At 38.4% G+C, this 17,500-nt stretch overlaps 1 protein-coding gene across 4 annotated transcripts in view; it reads left to right on the forward strand.

The window, feature by feature from the left end:
• The window catches only part of LOC125027234, a 32,726-nt gene that overhangs the window by 7,089 nt on the left and 8,137 nt on the right, over window positions 1-17,500 (forward strand). For 3 of the 4 annotated variants that reach the window (XM_047616190.1, XM_047616189.1, XM_047616191.1), the window contains exons 2-18: window positions 1,909-2,036; window positions 2,298-2,431; window positions 2,893-3,031; window positions 3,132-3,303; window positions 5,096-5,354; window positions 8,622-8,851; window positions 9,023-9,196; window positions 9,632-9,882; window positions 12,085-12,259; window positions 12,403-13,245; window positions 13,351-13,545; window positions 13,983-14,174; window positions 14,407-14,561; window positions 14,722-14,818; window positions 14,938-15,123; window positions 15,270-15,846; window positions 16,129-16,341. In XM_047616190.1, the coding sequence (XP_047472146.1) occupies window positions 1,921-2,036; window positions 2,298-2,431; window positions 2,893-3,031; window positions 3,132-3,303; window positions 5,096-5,354; window positions 8,622-8,851; window positions 9,023-9,196; window positions 9,632-9,882; window positions 12,085-12,259; window positions 12,403-13,245; window positions 13,351-13,545; window positions 13,983-14,174; window positions 14,407-14,561; window positions 14,722-14,818; window positions 14,938-15,123; window positions 15,270-15,846; window positions 16,129-16,341 (4,108 nt within the window). In that variant the 5' untranslated portion in view covers window positions 1,909-1,920. The remainder of the gene's footprint in view (window positions 1-1,908; window positions 2,037-2,297; window positions 2,432-2,892; window positions 3,032-3,131; window positions 3,304-5,095; window positions 5,355-8,621; window positions 8,852-9,022; window positions 9,197-9,631; window positions 9,883-12,084; window positions 12,260-12,402; window positions 13,246-13,350; window positions 13,546-13,982; window positions 14,175-14,406; window positions 14,562-14,721; window positions 14,819-14,937; window positions 15,124-15,269; window positions 15,847-16,128; window positions 16,342-17,500) is intronic. The other variant, XM_047616192.1, reaches the window with a different exon arrangement.

Raw genomic sequence — 17,500 nt, forward strand, 5'->3', positions numbered from 1 at the left:
TATATATATATATGTATATATATATATATATGTATATATATATATATATATATATGTATATATATATATATATATATATATATGTATATATATATATATATATATATATATATATATATATATATATATATATATATATACCATCCATTTACTAAGACTGCCCAGATAGGTCAGTCTCTGTCTGCCTCTGCTCCTTTCTCCTTCGATTCTTCCTGTTAATGTCAAGTTTTCTAGTCCTTCCTTTCTCATTATATGTCCAAAAACTCTAGCTGTCTCTTCCTGATTGTTTTCATTAGGCTTCTTCCTCTTCCTGCTCTTCTTAACACCTCGTCATTTGTAATGCGATCTGTCCAAGATATATATATATATTCATATGTATACATAAACATCATAAACATATATATATATATATATATATATATATATATATATATTTTTATATATATATAATTTTATATATATATTCATATATATACATATTCATATATATATATATATAAACATACATATATATATATATATATATATAAATATATATATAAATATATATAAATATATATATATATATATATATATATATATATATATATATATGTGTGTGTGTGTGTGTATATATATTCATATGTATATAAATATTCATATGTATGTAAATATTCATATATATACATATATATTATATATATACATATGTATTTTATATGTTATATATATTATATATATTTATAAATATCTTATATATATATATATATATATATATATATATATATATATATATATATATATATATATATATACATATACATACATACACACATACACATACGTAATCACACATACACACACACACACATATATATATTATAGATATAGATATAGATATAGATTTATTTATATATTGTCCATATATTTACTTCCACAACCTGTACCTCACATATAGAGAAGCTTACTGAGGCATAAAGGGAAATATTATTGCAACTTCTCCAAAGTCATTTTGCCCTTTGTATGACATTAAATCCTAAGGCCATTAAGATTAAAGTTGTACCTCAGCCTATTCAAGAGAACAGGGCTTCCTCAAAACTGAAATCAAGCACCTATTTCATTAATGATTGTCTTATCTTTCTTAAGTGTTACCTTTAGTAGTATGATCTTAGATTGGTCTGATACTTTTTCTCTTTTCTTTTCTTTTCTATGTATTGTTTCATATTTTTACTTTTTCTTGGTCTTTGATGTAAGCAAATATTTTTGTCATTTTGTATTTTTCATAATATTTTTCTCCTTTTCTCTTTTACCCATTTTATTGGGTTTCCCCATATGCTTGACAAACATGACTTTTATTGCTAAAGAGCAGTAAAGTGGACATTTCCAAAACCTGCTTTAGGCTTGGCTCATACAATTAGGATAAGCTGATATCTTGGCCTTTGGCATTACTGTCAGTGGAGCTTGTGTATTAAGGTCATTTTGTAACTGAAAGTTTTTGGGGAGTTGATGTTAAAGTGAAGATGATATCAATGGTCGATTTTGGATTTGTAATGATGATAAGCAACAGTTGATTTGGTTCCAAGAATACTAGTTCTGATATGAATAAGACTTTTTAAAGATACTTCAAAATATTACTTACTAATTTATGCTAATATTAACTTTCTCATAGTTATGCACAGTAATCCTGGTTTGTTGATAAATTATAAAATTTTCAAAATTTAAGAAAGGCAGTGAAGTGTGTTTCATCCATTAGTATTTTTGAAATAATTGATTTTATATCTGTTTTCCTCATTATTACAAACTTTATACTCATATCTTCCTTCTAACTTTTACAGTTACCTATCCTTCAATATGGCTTAATTTTAAATGTTAAAAAATACACAGATTCATTCAAAAGAAATAAAATAGAGACCCCATTCTCTCCCACAGGTGAATGGTGCGATGGTAGTGGGCATTTATGAGGTGGTGCGGCTGGTGGGTGGACTACGTGGCAACCACTTCACCACTGCCACCACCTCCACTTCACCTAAGGCTGTCACTGTAGCCATTGCTTGCAGGTGAGTCAGTAGGATAGTTTCGGGGCCTCCTACATCTGTGAGGCGATGTCATATGGGCCGGAGTGTGGACAGATCAGTTTTATTAGAGGCATAAGGATGTGGTGTCTCGTATGCTGTTGGGTAGTACACTTGTTGTGGTTTAGGAAAATTGTCCATTCCCCGTTTATAAATGATTAAAATAAGATAATATATGATGATGATAATATTTATAATCGTAATATTGCGTCAAGAAACCTAACTTTTTTTCTTTTTCTTTTCCAGTGATGGTGACATAGTAATCTTTGACCACAGAGAGGGGGAGTCCACCACTAGGAGAATACCTTGGACAACAGATGCTCACCGTAAACCTGTAGCTTTAGCCTTTAGTCCCAATGCAGAATGGTTACTTGTTGCCAGTAAGTGCTACTTTGTCTTGGTATTTTCAATGCCCCCCCCCCCCCCCCTTCTCTCTCTCTCTCTCTCTCTCTCTCTCTCTCTCTCTCTCTCTCTCTCTCTCTCTCTCTCTCTCTCTCTCTCTCTCTCTGTCTCTCTCTCTCTCTCTCTCTCTCTCTCTCTCTCTCTCTCTCTCTCTCTCTCTCTCTCTCTCTCTCTGTCTCTCTGTCTCTCTCTCTCTCTCTCTCTCTCTCTGTCTCTCTGTCTCTCTGTCTCTCTGTCTCTCTCTCTCTCTCTCTCTCTCTCTCTCTCTCTCTCTCTCTCTCTCTCTCTCTCTCTCTCTCTCTCTCTCTCTCTCTCTCTCTCTCTCCCTCTCTCTCTCTCTCTCTCTCTCTCTCCATGAAAAAAGAGATTGTTATGTGTTTAAATCTTACAACACCATTGATAACCTGCTCCTGTAATAATGACATCCTATTTTTCTCAGGTGAGGATGGTACACTGTTTGTGGTCCCCCTGGGCAGCCGCCTGGACCCTGGAACAGTGCAAGATCACCGCTTTAAGACAGATGACGTGCTTGTTCTTCCCCCAAATGGAAGCAGGGCCCGACCATCATCCCTTGTCTGGTGAGTAGGGTTGATGTTGGAGTAGAAAGTTAATGGTGCTCATTTATGTGGAGTTTCTAGGAAAATGAGTAACATGTAATAACAGGGACCTTCCTTCTAGGTGGCAGACGATGGTTGGTGATGCCTCCTTGGCCATCATTGGCACAGAGCTAGGAGAGCTGTCCTTCATCGAGCTGAGTTCAGGGAAGGAAGTTGGTGGCACTTACATCACTGTGCCAGTCACAGAGCTAGACTTGTGTCGGGACAACTCCTTGGATACTGTCTATTTGCTGGTCAGTCTTGGGGGTCTGTTGATGTTGTAAATTTGATTATCATTTCGCATCATTGACCATTCATAATAAGAAGGATATCATCATATTACATATCGGCAGATTACATTACTTAAAGTATTTAATGGGAGATTTTAATAGTGATGTTATATGATGTCTATCTTTTGCAGTAATGGCACAGTCAAGTGTCAGATTAAAATTGCAATAAATGCTCAAAGTTGTGTTTGAAGTTGGTGATCCAGATTACAATAATAACTATGAATTGCCTTGCATGCTTTGCCTTAAAGATCTTTGTCTATAACTTCCCATGCAGTGGGACACTAGGTTTTGTGTAGCTCCTTTTAGGTCTCTCAGGAGGAGTTCTGTTGCCATGAGGTTTTTGTAGTATAGCAGTAGCTCACCTCACCTTGCATAAGCTGTGCTCACTACACAGCTGTCAGCTGTGCTAAGTATCCATGTGCCACTCCAAGCAGCACTACATCAAAAGCAGAGTAGTGTGGCCCAGCATCAACGCAGGTGTCTGGCTTCGAGCAGGGATTGCATGGCCCACTAAAGGAACAAGACGCATGATCACACCAGCCCACCAGTTCAAATATTCCTGTTATCAGGTCAATGTTTCTCACACATCCCTTACCTACATATATCAATTGTTCCTATATCATTACAACTGTGGACAAGTTCTCCCATTAGCCAGGAAGATTCCCTACACCTGACAACACAGCAGACACCATAGCCAAGACATTTGTTGCAGACTGGGTAGCACAATGCAGTCATCACAACAGACTGTGGATAGTAATTCAAGTCAGTGCTTTTTGACGTCTCATCCCTACATACTTCAGCTACAACAAACTGGGTCATTAAACTGCAGTCGGTCCACGAAGCATCAATACCACCTTGAAAGAGGTCCTCTATTACACAGCAGCACTCTGGCCCTACCAGGCAACTTCACAGATTTGACATAGGACCACTCCTTTTCAACTTTGTCTTAGGCCTGTGGCAGCAGATAAAACAACTCAGGCCCAGGCCCACTTATCCAACAAGATTTAGGCTGCACTTTGCACCATGTCATCGTGTGTGTTGGAACTAGTCATCCTCTACTGTAGCCACCATATGATGATCACTTTCTCAGTCCTCCAGAGAGATTAGAAAACCCGGCATAGGATTCTAAAGCCATTTCCTTGTACACTTCTTAACCCATTCCCGACGGGTCACGCCTATAGGCGTCAAAACAATACGCTCTAAATGTGGCGTGTGGCTGTCCGCGGCGGCGGCGCGCCAAAGCGCTCCGAGGCAATGATTCGGCTTGATGTACCAAATTCACGTGCTCAAAGTCGGCGCATTGCCGTGGTTCGCCAGAGCATAGAGTTTTTTTTAGTTTTCTACACCCGTCGCCAATGGGTTAAATTGCAAGAAAATGAAAATACTCAAGTGAAGATTGTTGCTTTTCTTGTTGGGAATGAAGGTAAAGATTCCATGTTTTATAAAGATACTGAAAAAGGCAATTTCATATGAAATAATGTGCATTTCAGTACAAAGAATGTAAAACTTATTCCTTTTTCTGCATATCTGCTTTTGCCTCCAGAAAAACAGTGCTCTCGGTAAATGTACCATAAGTTTTTTAATTTTATATATTTAACAGCAAAACATCACTGCATGGTTATCAAATTATGCTCTCTTTTTTTTTTTTTTTTTTTTTTTTTTTTTCATTGAAAAACCTGACTGGTGGTCTCCTTACATGTAGTTTTCTTGTTATGTGTCGTTAGCTGTATACATGTAACCAAAGTATCCCTTGTAGATCACAGGACCAGAGGACAGGCAGTGGCGCTTGGTGCTGGAGCAGCGCAGTAGCCAGTATCTCTTTCCCCTCGAACACATAACTCCAGAGTGGCCAGATGACGAGAGTCCCGGGGCTTCACTGCATCGCTCGGGACCCCCCCACCGGTCACGGCTTCTTGGGCTTAAGCAGCTGTCAGTGGAGAAGCTGCAAATGCTTAAACAGAGACTTGCTGAAGCTAAGACAGGCACCAGGAGAAAACCATTAACTGAAAATAAAGGTAATGCATCATTACATTGTTTAATTCCTTTTTTTCTCTCTTTCATCTATCCTTTTTGTGTATCCTATTTTATTTACTCACATTTACTGAGCAATACCTATGTACTGCCCATCTTTGTTTGGATACAGAATCTATGATAATCAACTTAATTATCAGTAGCTGCCACCAAAATTCAGTAAACAAGAAAAAGATTTTGCTTACAGTCTGTATAAGTATTTATAGCAAGATGATAGTGAATGCAGAAGATAATATGTAGTTGATATAGTGAAGCACTTCTATCCAAAAAAAAATCACAGATTTTTATATAAAAAAAAAAAAAAAAATGTAGATGATTTTAGGACAATATTTAAAAGAACAGTATGTTAGCCATGATATATTTTTTATAATATTGGCTTAAAACTGAAACATAAATTTGTGTTTGTGTGTTGTGGTAACACCTGGTTCTTCCATCTGGCAACACATCTGCACGGAACTGGGTCCACATCTTTATGGGTACGTTTGGGGCACCACAGCTGTCCTCTCTTATCTATCATCCTGGCCAGCCATTACATTAACCTTGATATTTATATCTATCAGTTTCATTTACAGTAAATATGCAGTACCCAAGATTAACATGGGTACACATACTCCTAAGGACAATTCAGCTTTTTGTCATTCCACTTGTATGAGGTAAATGACCTATTGACTAATGGCTGACTCAAGGTCAGTTTGCCTTTTCTCACACTTATCTGTTTTTTTAAGTGGATTTGAAAAAAATGTTTAGCACTCACCTGGAGATGGTTACCATATTACACATTTCCAATGCAGATGAAATTAAGACAACCTCTTTTGAGCATGACAGAATTGTCCCTGTCTCGTGAACTTGATTTCACCACTGTATCATAGGAGAGAGAGAGATGGCACCTGTCACCTGTATAGCCCGTCATTAGTCTTGTTTTATTATTTTTTTATATTTATTACTAAATTCCTTTTGATTTTTTTCCTCCTTTACACTTTTTGCTTGTTCATTTTCCATGCCGTCCAACACTAGTTTTTGCACATAATATGAAGGACAGATAAATAGCTTTTGCTTTACGTTTAATGCCTTGTCTGTAATATTATAATGTGATTTGCATCTCATTTAACTTTAGGATTATGGGAAGAGAAAAAAAAATTGTTCAGGACCCCCAGGAGTTGATGAATGAAAATCAGGATAAAGCCATGATATTTCTATTTTAGATGCACCCTTACAACTAGCACCGTAGGTTGAACCAGCATTCCGGAAATAGAAAGTAATATATTAACTAGAAATTTGTGACAAAGAAAAAAATAATTTAGATTAGAATCTAGACCAAGATCCCCTGAAATGCTGAAGTTTCATTCAGTAACAAGTTAGTAATGTCCTGTTGATGATACTTTCATGTATTTAAACATTTTTCTGTTACATTTTATATATATCCATTGCCAATTCCATGGCAACCAGTTTTCCTACAGGCTGATGTCAAAGCAACCTTTTTAAGATGTTCACAGTGCAAGACTGTTCTGCATTAGGGTGAACTGAGATAATTAGTTTCCAGGGGCCAGATTCACTAACATTTGATCACAATGCATATACCAATGGTCAGTTATCATTATGTGTACCAGCAGTGTTAAAGTGGGATTCCCATGAGATGGTAACTTGCCTCAACAGAATTACAATTGCAAATTGACTCATTCTAATGGTAGCCAACAGCAATGGTAGCCAACAAAGGGCTACAGTAAATCTTTTAGGTTCCTTTGGGCAATCACGTTATGTATAACAAAACTCAACACTGCAGTTTTTAAAATTATGGTTGCATTTTTAACACCATTTAAGCATATGTACGAAATTTTAAATTTAAATTTTAAAAATTATATCCATTATGTGGGATGTTAATAGACCTTCCTGGCTATTTATTGTATTTATAGTAACCAATACAAACTGATTTATTAATATACAATTTTTTATTTATTTCTCATCATTGTCATACAAAGAACCAGTCCAAACACAATTTTTATTCATTGCCATCTATCATCAATCAAAGGAAATGTTTCAAACTCATTCTTTCTCATGCAGTTTGTGAGTTTGTTGTCCTTTGCCAAAGTGCCAACAGGCACAGAAGTTACTATACTTATTTAACACTTCCATTGCCAGTGTATGTATAAGTAAGTATTTTTTTTTTTTTATATATATAATTTGTAATAATTATGTCAGAGAAGAAAAATTCTTTAAGAGTACGCTTACTTATCGATTCTATACATTCTACAGTCTAATATAGGCCTGTGTCTACTTATATTTTAATGAGAATTTTTGTGGTTTTTATTCTTACTAGTTTCATGTAAATTTGATTTTTTTGGCATGTCCATGTCATGGTATGTGCTTGCTGCCATACAAAACGTATCAGTAATAAAAACAGACCAAAAACATTGCTTAAATATTTATTTTTGGACGAGATGATACATGATGGCATTATCTTTCTGAATTACTAGCGGACTTACCAGTGCTCTGACCATTGGCAAAATTTACAATGGTAACTCTGATGACAAGTTGTTGGTGAATACCACTGCTGTCTGTTTATGATCATTACTAATTACCAGCGATTTTGCCATAGTAAGTGCATTAGTGAATGTGGCCACAGGCTGTTTGTGTGCAGGTGTGCCTGGCTATAAGTTGCTCTGTCCATACCATCAGTCTCAAGGCTATTTATTAGGGGTGGAGTATGAATGGGGACTTTTATATACTCACACAAGTTACTTGTGGGATAAATAGGACTGGGGTTAATTTTTGGGCAATTTTATTGTATCACTACCAATTGCAACAATTTTATTGTAGATCTATACTGGAGTTCCTTATATCAAATTTCACAAGGCAAACAGGTGAAGAGGCCCAATATAACTTCTTAGGTATCTTCACTTTCAGGTACCCACTACCAATATAAAATTGAGAAAGGGTTTGAAAGGTACCCACTACCAACATAAAATTGAGAAAGGTTTTGAAAGTTTATAGGATGAATCTGTAGTGAAGCAGCTATATTTTAGCAGTGGTAACTCATATTGACCCTGCCAGAAATGGTTTGCAGCTAAAAAAGTGGCACAGGGTTCTGAAAAAACTAGAAATTTCATCCACCAGTTCACAGTAAGACATCAGAATGACTTTCAAGCAAAAAATTGTATACATAAGTAATCAGCAAGCGTACTCAAATACCTTTTAGAGCTTCAACCTTGCTTCTGATAAAGCCAGCACTGTAGCTTTTGTTTTATTTATTCCAGGTGTGGACACTTGTGATATTGATGAACTGTCTGCCACTACTACCCCAGAGCAAATTATGACAACCTCCACAACCTCCATAGCCTCAGGGGGTGATGGAGAGGCTGCCCCGTGCATCTCTGCTAGACCCGAGAGGCTCTGCAAATTCATCCATGACGTTATTGCAACCCCACAATATGCCAAAGAAAGATACCTGTTAGCAGGGCATTGCAAACCAAACACTACACTTATGGTTAGTTGATTACTTTTTTGTTGTTGCCTACTGTTTTATGTGTTGTTTTCTCATTCTGTTCTTGTTCTTCTAGTTGAATGATACAGATACAGTTGTACATGCATGTTGAAAGTTTTTATGCATTCCTTAATTTTACAAAATTTAGTAAATCATGTGTTTTTCTGCCAACAGATTTATAGTACCGAATTGGAACCCACCCCCCTCTTTGTCTTCAAAATCATACCTGATGCTGAGAAAATCATCCTCCAAGATGAGATGATCTTCCTCTCAGATTCAACATCACGGCGGAAACTCACCATCATCTCTACATTCTTCTCATCGTCATCAAAAATAGATGGAACTATAGTAAGTTTTTTGTTGGATTAGATGTTCAAGGCAAAGGGAGATAGTGAGACTAGTTTTATTGAAAATACAGAATGTGTTTCTGTCACTGATGTAGAATATGATCATTATTTATTTTTGATTTTGCTGATGGTATTTTTATTTGATATTACCAAACAAATAAGTGTTTTACTCTATATTTATGAATATTGAAATGCGACGACATTAGGTTCCTTTTCTTAGCTCATTTTTTAGTATATGCACTTTCCCGTATAAAAATATACTCACTGAAAAAAGGAAATTTTATGCAGACACTTCAGGTAGTGCCTGCATGTCTATTGAAAAAAATGGATGGAATATGAGTCTATTACTCAACATACATAGTTATTACAGTGATTGAATGATTTATGTATAGTATCAGTTAGCAGTCAGTCATAACCAAATCTACATATTTTGCAGGACAGCAAGGTCAACCCAGTGATCCAGGAAATAGACTTGCCGGAGGATGAAGAAATTGTGTCGATGCACTCTAGTCCCCCCTTGATCTCACAGGACACTAACAGCAGTCCACCACGCTCTGGCAGGTCATCTGTTGTGGGGCGGATGGGCAGAGATGAGGAAGATGAAGACTACGTGGAACTGCCAAGTCACACATGGCCCCACGGATGCATTATATTAACTACCAAATCTCTGTATATATGTCAGCCAAGGTAGGTCTTTGGGTCTAAGGTAGTAACTTTGTTGTGGAAGGAGTCAAAACAAAGTTACTTGCTCTGTTTATTAGTGTCAAGTTTTTTTTTTTTTTTTATTGACATGAGAGGTGAATTTAATAATTTATGGGAAATTCTTGGTAGAGATGGGAAAAAGATGCTTTCCTTTACTTTTGAATATTAGCTATGGAGGATTAAGATGAGTAAGATAAGGGATAAAAACTATGAATGCATTCTTTACCTTGTAGTGTTTTAACCCTTTAACTCCTTGGATCCTGATGCTTCATTGCCCGCATGTGGCCCAAAATCTAGGCATTAGGCTTACTTGAGCAATGACTCTGATAGGTGTGTGGCTTGTAGGCTGGGTGTGCAGGGACACTCATGTGCAGTAAGAAGTCTCCATGCCTTCCCTTTGCAGTGTTATTTTCTCTTTTTTTTTTTTTCAGAAACATTTTAATTTTCTTTGCCATTTTTCAGTGTCTATGTTTCGGATTCAATATGCTATATCCACATGGTAATGGACAGTTTTCCTTGTGTAGTCTCCATATCATCTCTCTAGGTAATCCATAAGTCAGTGTGATAATATTAACCCCTTGGTGACGAGTGAAGAAAACTAAATAAAAAACACTATGCTCTGGCGATCAATGGCAACACACTGACTTTGAGCGGGGGAGTTTGGTACATCAAGCCAAATCACCAGCTTGTAGTGCTTTGGCGTGCCGCTGCGGCGTACAGCCGCACGCCACATTTCTGGCTTGTTTTAACTCCTATAGGCATGACCCGTTGGGAAGGGGTTAACCATAAGTGATTTATTTTGTTATTATTATTATTATTATTATTATTATTATTCATTTTTCCGTGATACAATCTGCACTGCTGGTCATGGTGGACAAATTTTTTCATGACATGCTGGTCATGTCATCTGGATCATGGAGGTTAACCTTTGGTGATGGGCAAATTTTAGGTAAAATCGGGCATGAGTGTACTAATCCGCACACAACTCTGATTGTCCGGCACATTCAATATCTTGTGATGATTTTTCCCAACAGATCTTTATGGTTTGCATGAATGAGCCCAAAAGGCTTCCGCAGGGATATGGCATTGCATAAGCATAGTCAAGTAAGAAGTGATAATCTATTGCCTGATTCTGGGTTTTCTGCACCTGCACAACCTGTTAGAGAGCACTTTATTACCTGAAAAAATCTGGGAATATGATATGTACTAGTTAAACATGATTAATTACGAGTAATTTCAACATAAGGATATGGTATTTCATTTTGTATGTCCAGTCATATCCTATTGGATCTAGGTGACAGTAGCATCTCATCATGTAAAAATTTGGCTGGTGACAGTTTTAGGCAGGAGACAGGACCATGTCATTATTGGAGAATTTGTCAGAGGGCCAGGATGATGGCAACATAAGTGATGAGATATTGTTGCAGGTGACGGGACATCTAGCCGTGAGTGCACAAAGTGCTTGGAGAAAGAGTAGACTTAGTGAGGCTGTAGGAAGGGCTCTTATATTATTTCCACTGGTAAACGAGGGTGGAGTGTATCATCTGTGAACCGAGAGAAGAACTGACTACAGAGAGGACACTATTTCTATGCACTGGAACATATTCCTGCCCACTATGATGAGCAGCGCAGGGTGTATTACAAAAATTGGATTTGAAAATATAAGAAATAATACAAATAACACACTATGACTCATTGTTATTGTGCAGAGTTGTAGGCTACATGGAGAGATGATATGGAGTCTGCTGAATAAAAATCTGTCTATTACCATTGTGATAAAACTTAACAAATGATAAATACACACAAATGACAAAACAGCAAAAAATGCATATGCAGAAAAAGAGTTAATAGCAAAGAGGGGGCAAGGAGTCTTGATACCATGCATGAATGTTAGTGTGGATGAGCCTACAAGCCACACACCCATTTAAGTAAACCCAGATTTTGGTCTATGTGCAAACTGCAAGGCACCCGGACCCAATGGGTGAATTTTTTTTTCATACTCATCTTTGAAAAACAAAGTGCCCTAATCATCCCATCGTCATACATCATGCCACCCTGACCAGTAATTGGGATTTTTTACTTTGACATGATGACACAACTCCTGTTGGCAAGAGATTAATGGAGGAGAAAATTAGACATTGTTTTCTTTTTCTTTTTTTTCATTCTTTCTTTCTTTCTTTAATATAGAACCAGTGTAGAATCTCTCTTCATGGACTTGGTGCTTCGAGCAGGTGATATTGATAGTGCAAATAAGCTTGGTGTGATGTTCTCTCTTGACCCTAAGCTCTTTGAGCTTGCAGCAGATGTCAAGCTTCAATCCAGGAATTTCAGTGCAGCCATTGCCTTGTACAAGCACTCAAGGGTTAGTCATTGCTATATACTGTTGTTGTGATTTACATATAAGAATTGTTTTTTAGCTATTTTTGATTAAATATTGAATGGTGTCATGTGATGAAAAATTTAATGAATGTTCTTTTATGCTGATTTTACTTTTATGCTTCACAGTGTCCTCATGTGAAGTGCTCAATCAAGTTTGCTGGCCAAGGGTTAGTAACAGAGTTTCTCACCTACATGGGAACACTGACCAGTGGCGTGAGTGGTCCAGACCTTGGGGTGGAAGAGCGCCGTAACCTGGCTAACCTCGCCATCATATGTCATTTGCACCACCTGTGTCTTCCAGGCTCACACAAGCCACCTCAGCAGCAACAAGCCTTGAGAAACTTGCTTCTTTTCCTTAGGGACAATCAGTACTATGATGAAGTACTGGCACTCGCTCTGGCTGCTGGCTCCTGGCGCTGGGAGACCCTGCAATACCTGGCTGCTTCACGAGGCCTCTATCTTGAAAAACTACAGCTTTTGATGGCATCACAGGCATCCCCTATTCTAGACTCAATTGAACTTGATCAGATGGGAGGCCAGACCACCATTGACAGCATTTCTCCTCTGGCACGAGAAAGGGAGGCTGGCTATCTGCACTGTGTTTCAGACCCAGAGCTACGTCAGGTCCTCCTCACTCGTCCAACACTGGCACGAAGACACATTGCCCTCGTGCTGGGGTTGCTCTCTACTCTTGAGGTCCCTGTCCTCCGCCGTCTAGCTGACCTTTACAATCCAACACAGCCAGCTATAAGGCCATTCCTACAGACAACCAACGGTAAAAAACAGGCATTTCTTCCATTATCATCAATGGTTCACAACTCTTGTCTGCTTGCTTATGGTAGTGAAGAGCTGGTGTCAGTTGAAGCATTTGTTGAAGTATTCCTTTCCATCATCATCCATCTAAACCAAAGAAGAGGTTGGATGTACAATCCTGAGCTCCTAACCTACAAAGTGGAAATTCCAAAAGAGGTGAGATCTGCATTGCTCACACACCTTGACCTGTTTAATGTTGCAAATTTGTGATTCATGCACTTGTTTTTATTTTTTTGCACATAATCAGTCTGTCTCCCTCAGATTGTACCATTGCCAGTGGATAAAGTACATCACCAGGTGTTGGCATGTGGATATGGCCACACTTCACTGATTATTGGTGATGTTCTCTATACATGGGGCAGGCCAGACTATGGTGTTTTGGGCCATGGGTCTCGATGCACCACAAACCCTAAGCTTGTATCAGGTGTGAACGTCTTTCTCCCAGAAGATCAGGAGGTTAGTTTTTTTTTTGTTTATTTATTTATTTATTTTTTTTTTTTTATTATTATTTTTTTTTTTTTTTGTGTGTGTGTGTGTGTGTGTGTGTGTGAGTGTGAGTGTGAGTGTGAGTGTGAGTGTGAGTGTGAGTGTGAGTGTGAGTGTGAGTGTGTGTGTGTGTGTGTGTGTGTGTGTCTGTCTGTCTGTGTGTGTGTGTGTCTGTGTGTGTGTGTCTGTGTGTGTGTGTGTCTGTGTTTGGGTCTGTGACTGTGTCTGTGTATGAATTGATACTCCTCTGTTTTCAATATGTTGGTTTAAATTATTAGAAGTAAAATGTCATACCTTACTGAAGTTTATAGTTAATAGAACTTCTCCACCAGAACTTACATGATACTAAAATAAATTGCAAGAAGAGCTAAGGAACTCATTTCCCATCTGCCAACTCACTCCAACAGCCAAACCTCAATGGCACCGTCCCCCATCTTGTACCTGGCACCAGCCCTTTGACACCGCTCATGAATGGCAGAAGCCAGACTAGCTTAGTTTCTGATGGCTCCGAGCCGAGGATGGTCGCGTACTTTACCCAGATGAAGGTGCTGAGTGTAGCTGCAGGAAAGAACCATATGCTAGCTATCACAGATAATGGGGTGAGTAGAAAAATGGTGATGATGAGGCTGATCTGTTAATTATTGCAAAATGTGCATATATATGTAAAAGTTTCTCTTTATGCTAATGATTTAGAATAGCATGAATAATATAACCATGAGAACACTTCTTGATATAAGTTACTTGTTTAATTATTTCATTATATTACAAGTGTTCCTCTTTTTTTTTTTACACACATTAGGTGACTTCTGAAGCCTTTTTTATATTTAACAGGTCTATGGTTGGGGTAATAGCAGGTATGGTCAGGTAGGCACAGGTAGCACAGGTCGCTATCCTAGGCCCACCCTGCTAACAAGTCTTGAGGGGAAGGGCATCGTGAATATTGCCTGTGGGCAGTTCCACTCAATGGCAGTCAGTGAGGATGGCAAGTGAGTGCATACAGAAAATGAAATTGTGTTTTGTATGATTAGTTGAAGTATGAATATTTATTTGGTATTAAGTTTGGATTTATATAGGGCTGTGTTTAAGTTTTAAGAGGTTTTCTTTCTTGTTTTGAGGGAATGACCAGCCTTCTCTTTTCCTTTTCAGGCTCTATACATGGGGTTGGGGGGTCCATGGGCAGCTTGGGCATAGTAGCGTGGAGGATGTGCAGGTGCCCGCTGCCATTGAGAGATTAGCCAAAAAGGTACAGAAGCCTCTGGTACCACATTGTTAAGAAATCTATGGGTGTAATTAATGTACAGTTTAGGAAGAAATGATATGAACTTTCCTTAAGTAATAAGACATTTATTTTTTATTTTTCAGAAAATTGTTCAAGCACAAGGTGGTTATGCACACACTGTAGCCATGGCCTCAGATGGGTCTGTGTATGCATGGGGCTGCGGGACATATGGGCAGTGTGGGAATGGTGGAATCATGAAAGTAACAAGGCCAGAGAGAGTCCCCCTCCCTGGGCCTGCAACACACCTTGCTGCTGGGTACTTCCAGAATGTAAGTTTGTTGGTTGTTTGTTTATTTGATGACATACTAAGTAATGACTAGACAGGATTCATAATTGTGTCAGTGAGTTACTGTGTAATTTGGACTGTTTTTAAAGTTTTGGTTTTCTCATCTTATGACATGTTTTGCTTGTCCAGATTGCTGTAACAAAGAACCACAAAGTGTACACATGGGGCAATAATCCAGCCTGCCTTAGGGTACAGGCTCAGCTGCAACGGCGGGCCCGACTGACGCAGCAAGGTGAAGGGGGGAAGAAAGAAATAGAGAATGGCAAAATAAATGGTGAGAGCAAGGAAGAAAACACCCCTGACAACAAAGTAGAAAATAGCTCAGGGATCACAGGAGAAACACCAGAGTTGCAGTCACTAGATAAGGATGGGCTCAGCAAGGCTGTCAGTGATGCTGCTTCTGAATCTGGAAGCAGCAGTGAGGGAGGGGAAGTGGAGGTAGTCCTTGATGATGGTGAAGACACAATTGCAACTCTGCCCGAAGATGAGGAGGAGGCAGAGGGCAATGGAGGTGCCAAATCTTTCATTATTTCCCCTGAACCCTCTCCAGAGAAGGCATCTGAGGTCAGGATAGGGAAGGATGATGACAGAGAGAAATCTGATGAGGCCAGCAATGCGGACAGCACAAACAACAGCCAGAGCTCAAACCCACCTCAAGAAAACACCAGTGAAGGAAATTCCAACAGTAGTTCAAATAGCAATGGGAGTGAGTATTATAGATTTTTTTATTTTGTTAATATGATAGGTACCTTTTGCTTAGGTGTCCGTCTGTCTTTCTAACTTTCATCTCTATTGATTAGTTGATTGCTGTGTTATAGATCAAATTATTGTATTTTGGGATATGTACAGAGATGTATTCATTTTATGCCATGTTCTGTTACAAATCTATGGAGTTTTTTTTATTCATTGCCAATGTCAGTATGAATATTATATTTCACTATGAAGTACATATTCTCTGATTTTACTCTTTTATGATCCTGTCTTCCAGATTCACTGTCTTATAGTGGGAGTAGGGCTGTTACCGCAAACACTGTTCCATCCTGTGACCCAAGTGACTTGGGCCACCTGTTACCTCAGGAGGTGGAAATGCCCCATGGGTTCGGAGCAGTGAGAGCTGTTGCCTGTGGTAGCCAGCATTCCATCCTTCTAACAACTCACGGTGCCCTCTATGCCTGGGGAAGGAACATGTCTGGGCAGTTAGGTGGGCAAACAGTATTTTTTGTATGTACCACTTATTTTACAAGTGCCACTAGTGTTAGGTTAAGTTAGAAATTCAAGATAAAGCACATCTTGATGTTGAGATTTGCTGTTATATATATTAGGCAATCATGGTACAGACAGTATTTATGACAGTGTGGGGACATTCTTACAGGAGGTGTGATAGATTCATTTTTGGGCTTGGAAAGATATTTCTTTCACCTTTTTTATATTTATGGGATAATGTCTTTTGAGACCAAATTGTGGGGGTTACCATCAGGGGTTGCGAAACCATGCCAAATGATGTGAAAAAACATCTTTCTATATGCAACACTTCAGTTAGCATTGTAATGAGAAGTTGAGAGAAAATACATGAATTTCAGCGAATTGAGAATTTTCCTTAATTTTTTGCACTCTCAGACTAAAGTAAGTAAACTAGCATCTATTTATATGAACCAAAAATATAGGGAGTAATTTTAGAAAGTGATATGAGAATCACTGCTTATTTTGATTATTTCAAATTTGTTAGGTAATATATATATATATATATATATATATATATATATATATATATATATGTATATAGATGTATATGTATATATGTATATGTATACATATATGTATATGTTTGCCGAGGCTATCTCTGGTCGTCTCACAGCACTCGAGGGCCTGACAGACCCTGTTCTTATGTGGGATACCCTCAAACGCTTGATGCAGCTCAGGAATCCATTGGTGAACGCCCAAGAGCAAGACAGAATTCCATCTCGCAGGAGACACTGGAAGCCACAGATGCTTGTCGTACAGCTCGATTGTCAGGGGAACACGACTTGCACCGTTCTCTTGTACGCAGGACTAGGTCACTGTTGAGAAGGGATAAGGAACAGTTTATCAGGAATCTTGCAGAGGAGGTCGAAAGCCATTTCTTAGTAAATGACCATCGTCCTGCCTACTAAGCCCTGAGAAAGCTGCACTCCAAGCCCTCTTCACAGACGACTGCAGTCTGCTCAGCAAGTGGCCAGATAATCTCAGATCTTGATGGGGTGCGTGTGCGTTGGGCTGAGTATTTTGAGCAGTTGTATCAGGTTGATCCTCCAACAGTTAAGATTCCTCTGCCAGACCCACTCATCAGTGAGGATCCACCCTCCCTGACTGAAGTCAGGGGG

Source organism: Penaeus chinensis, chromosome 7 (genome assembly GCF_019202785.1).
Source record: "Penaeus chinensis breed Huanghai No. 1 chromosome 7, ASM1920278v2, whole genome shotgun sequence".
In the NCBI taxonomy this organism is placed as follows: domain Eukaryota; kingdom Metazoa; phylum Arthropoda; class Malacostraca; order Decapoda; family Penaeidae; genus Penaeus; species Penaeus chinensis.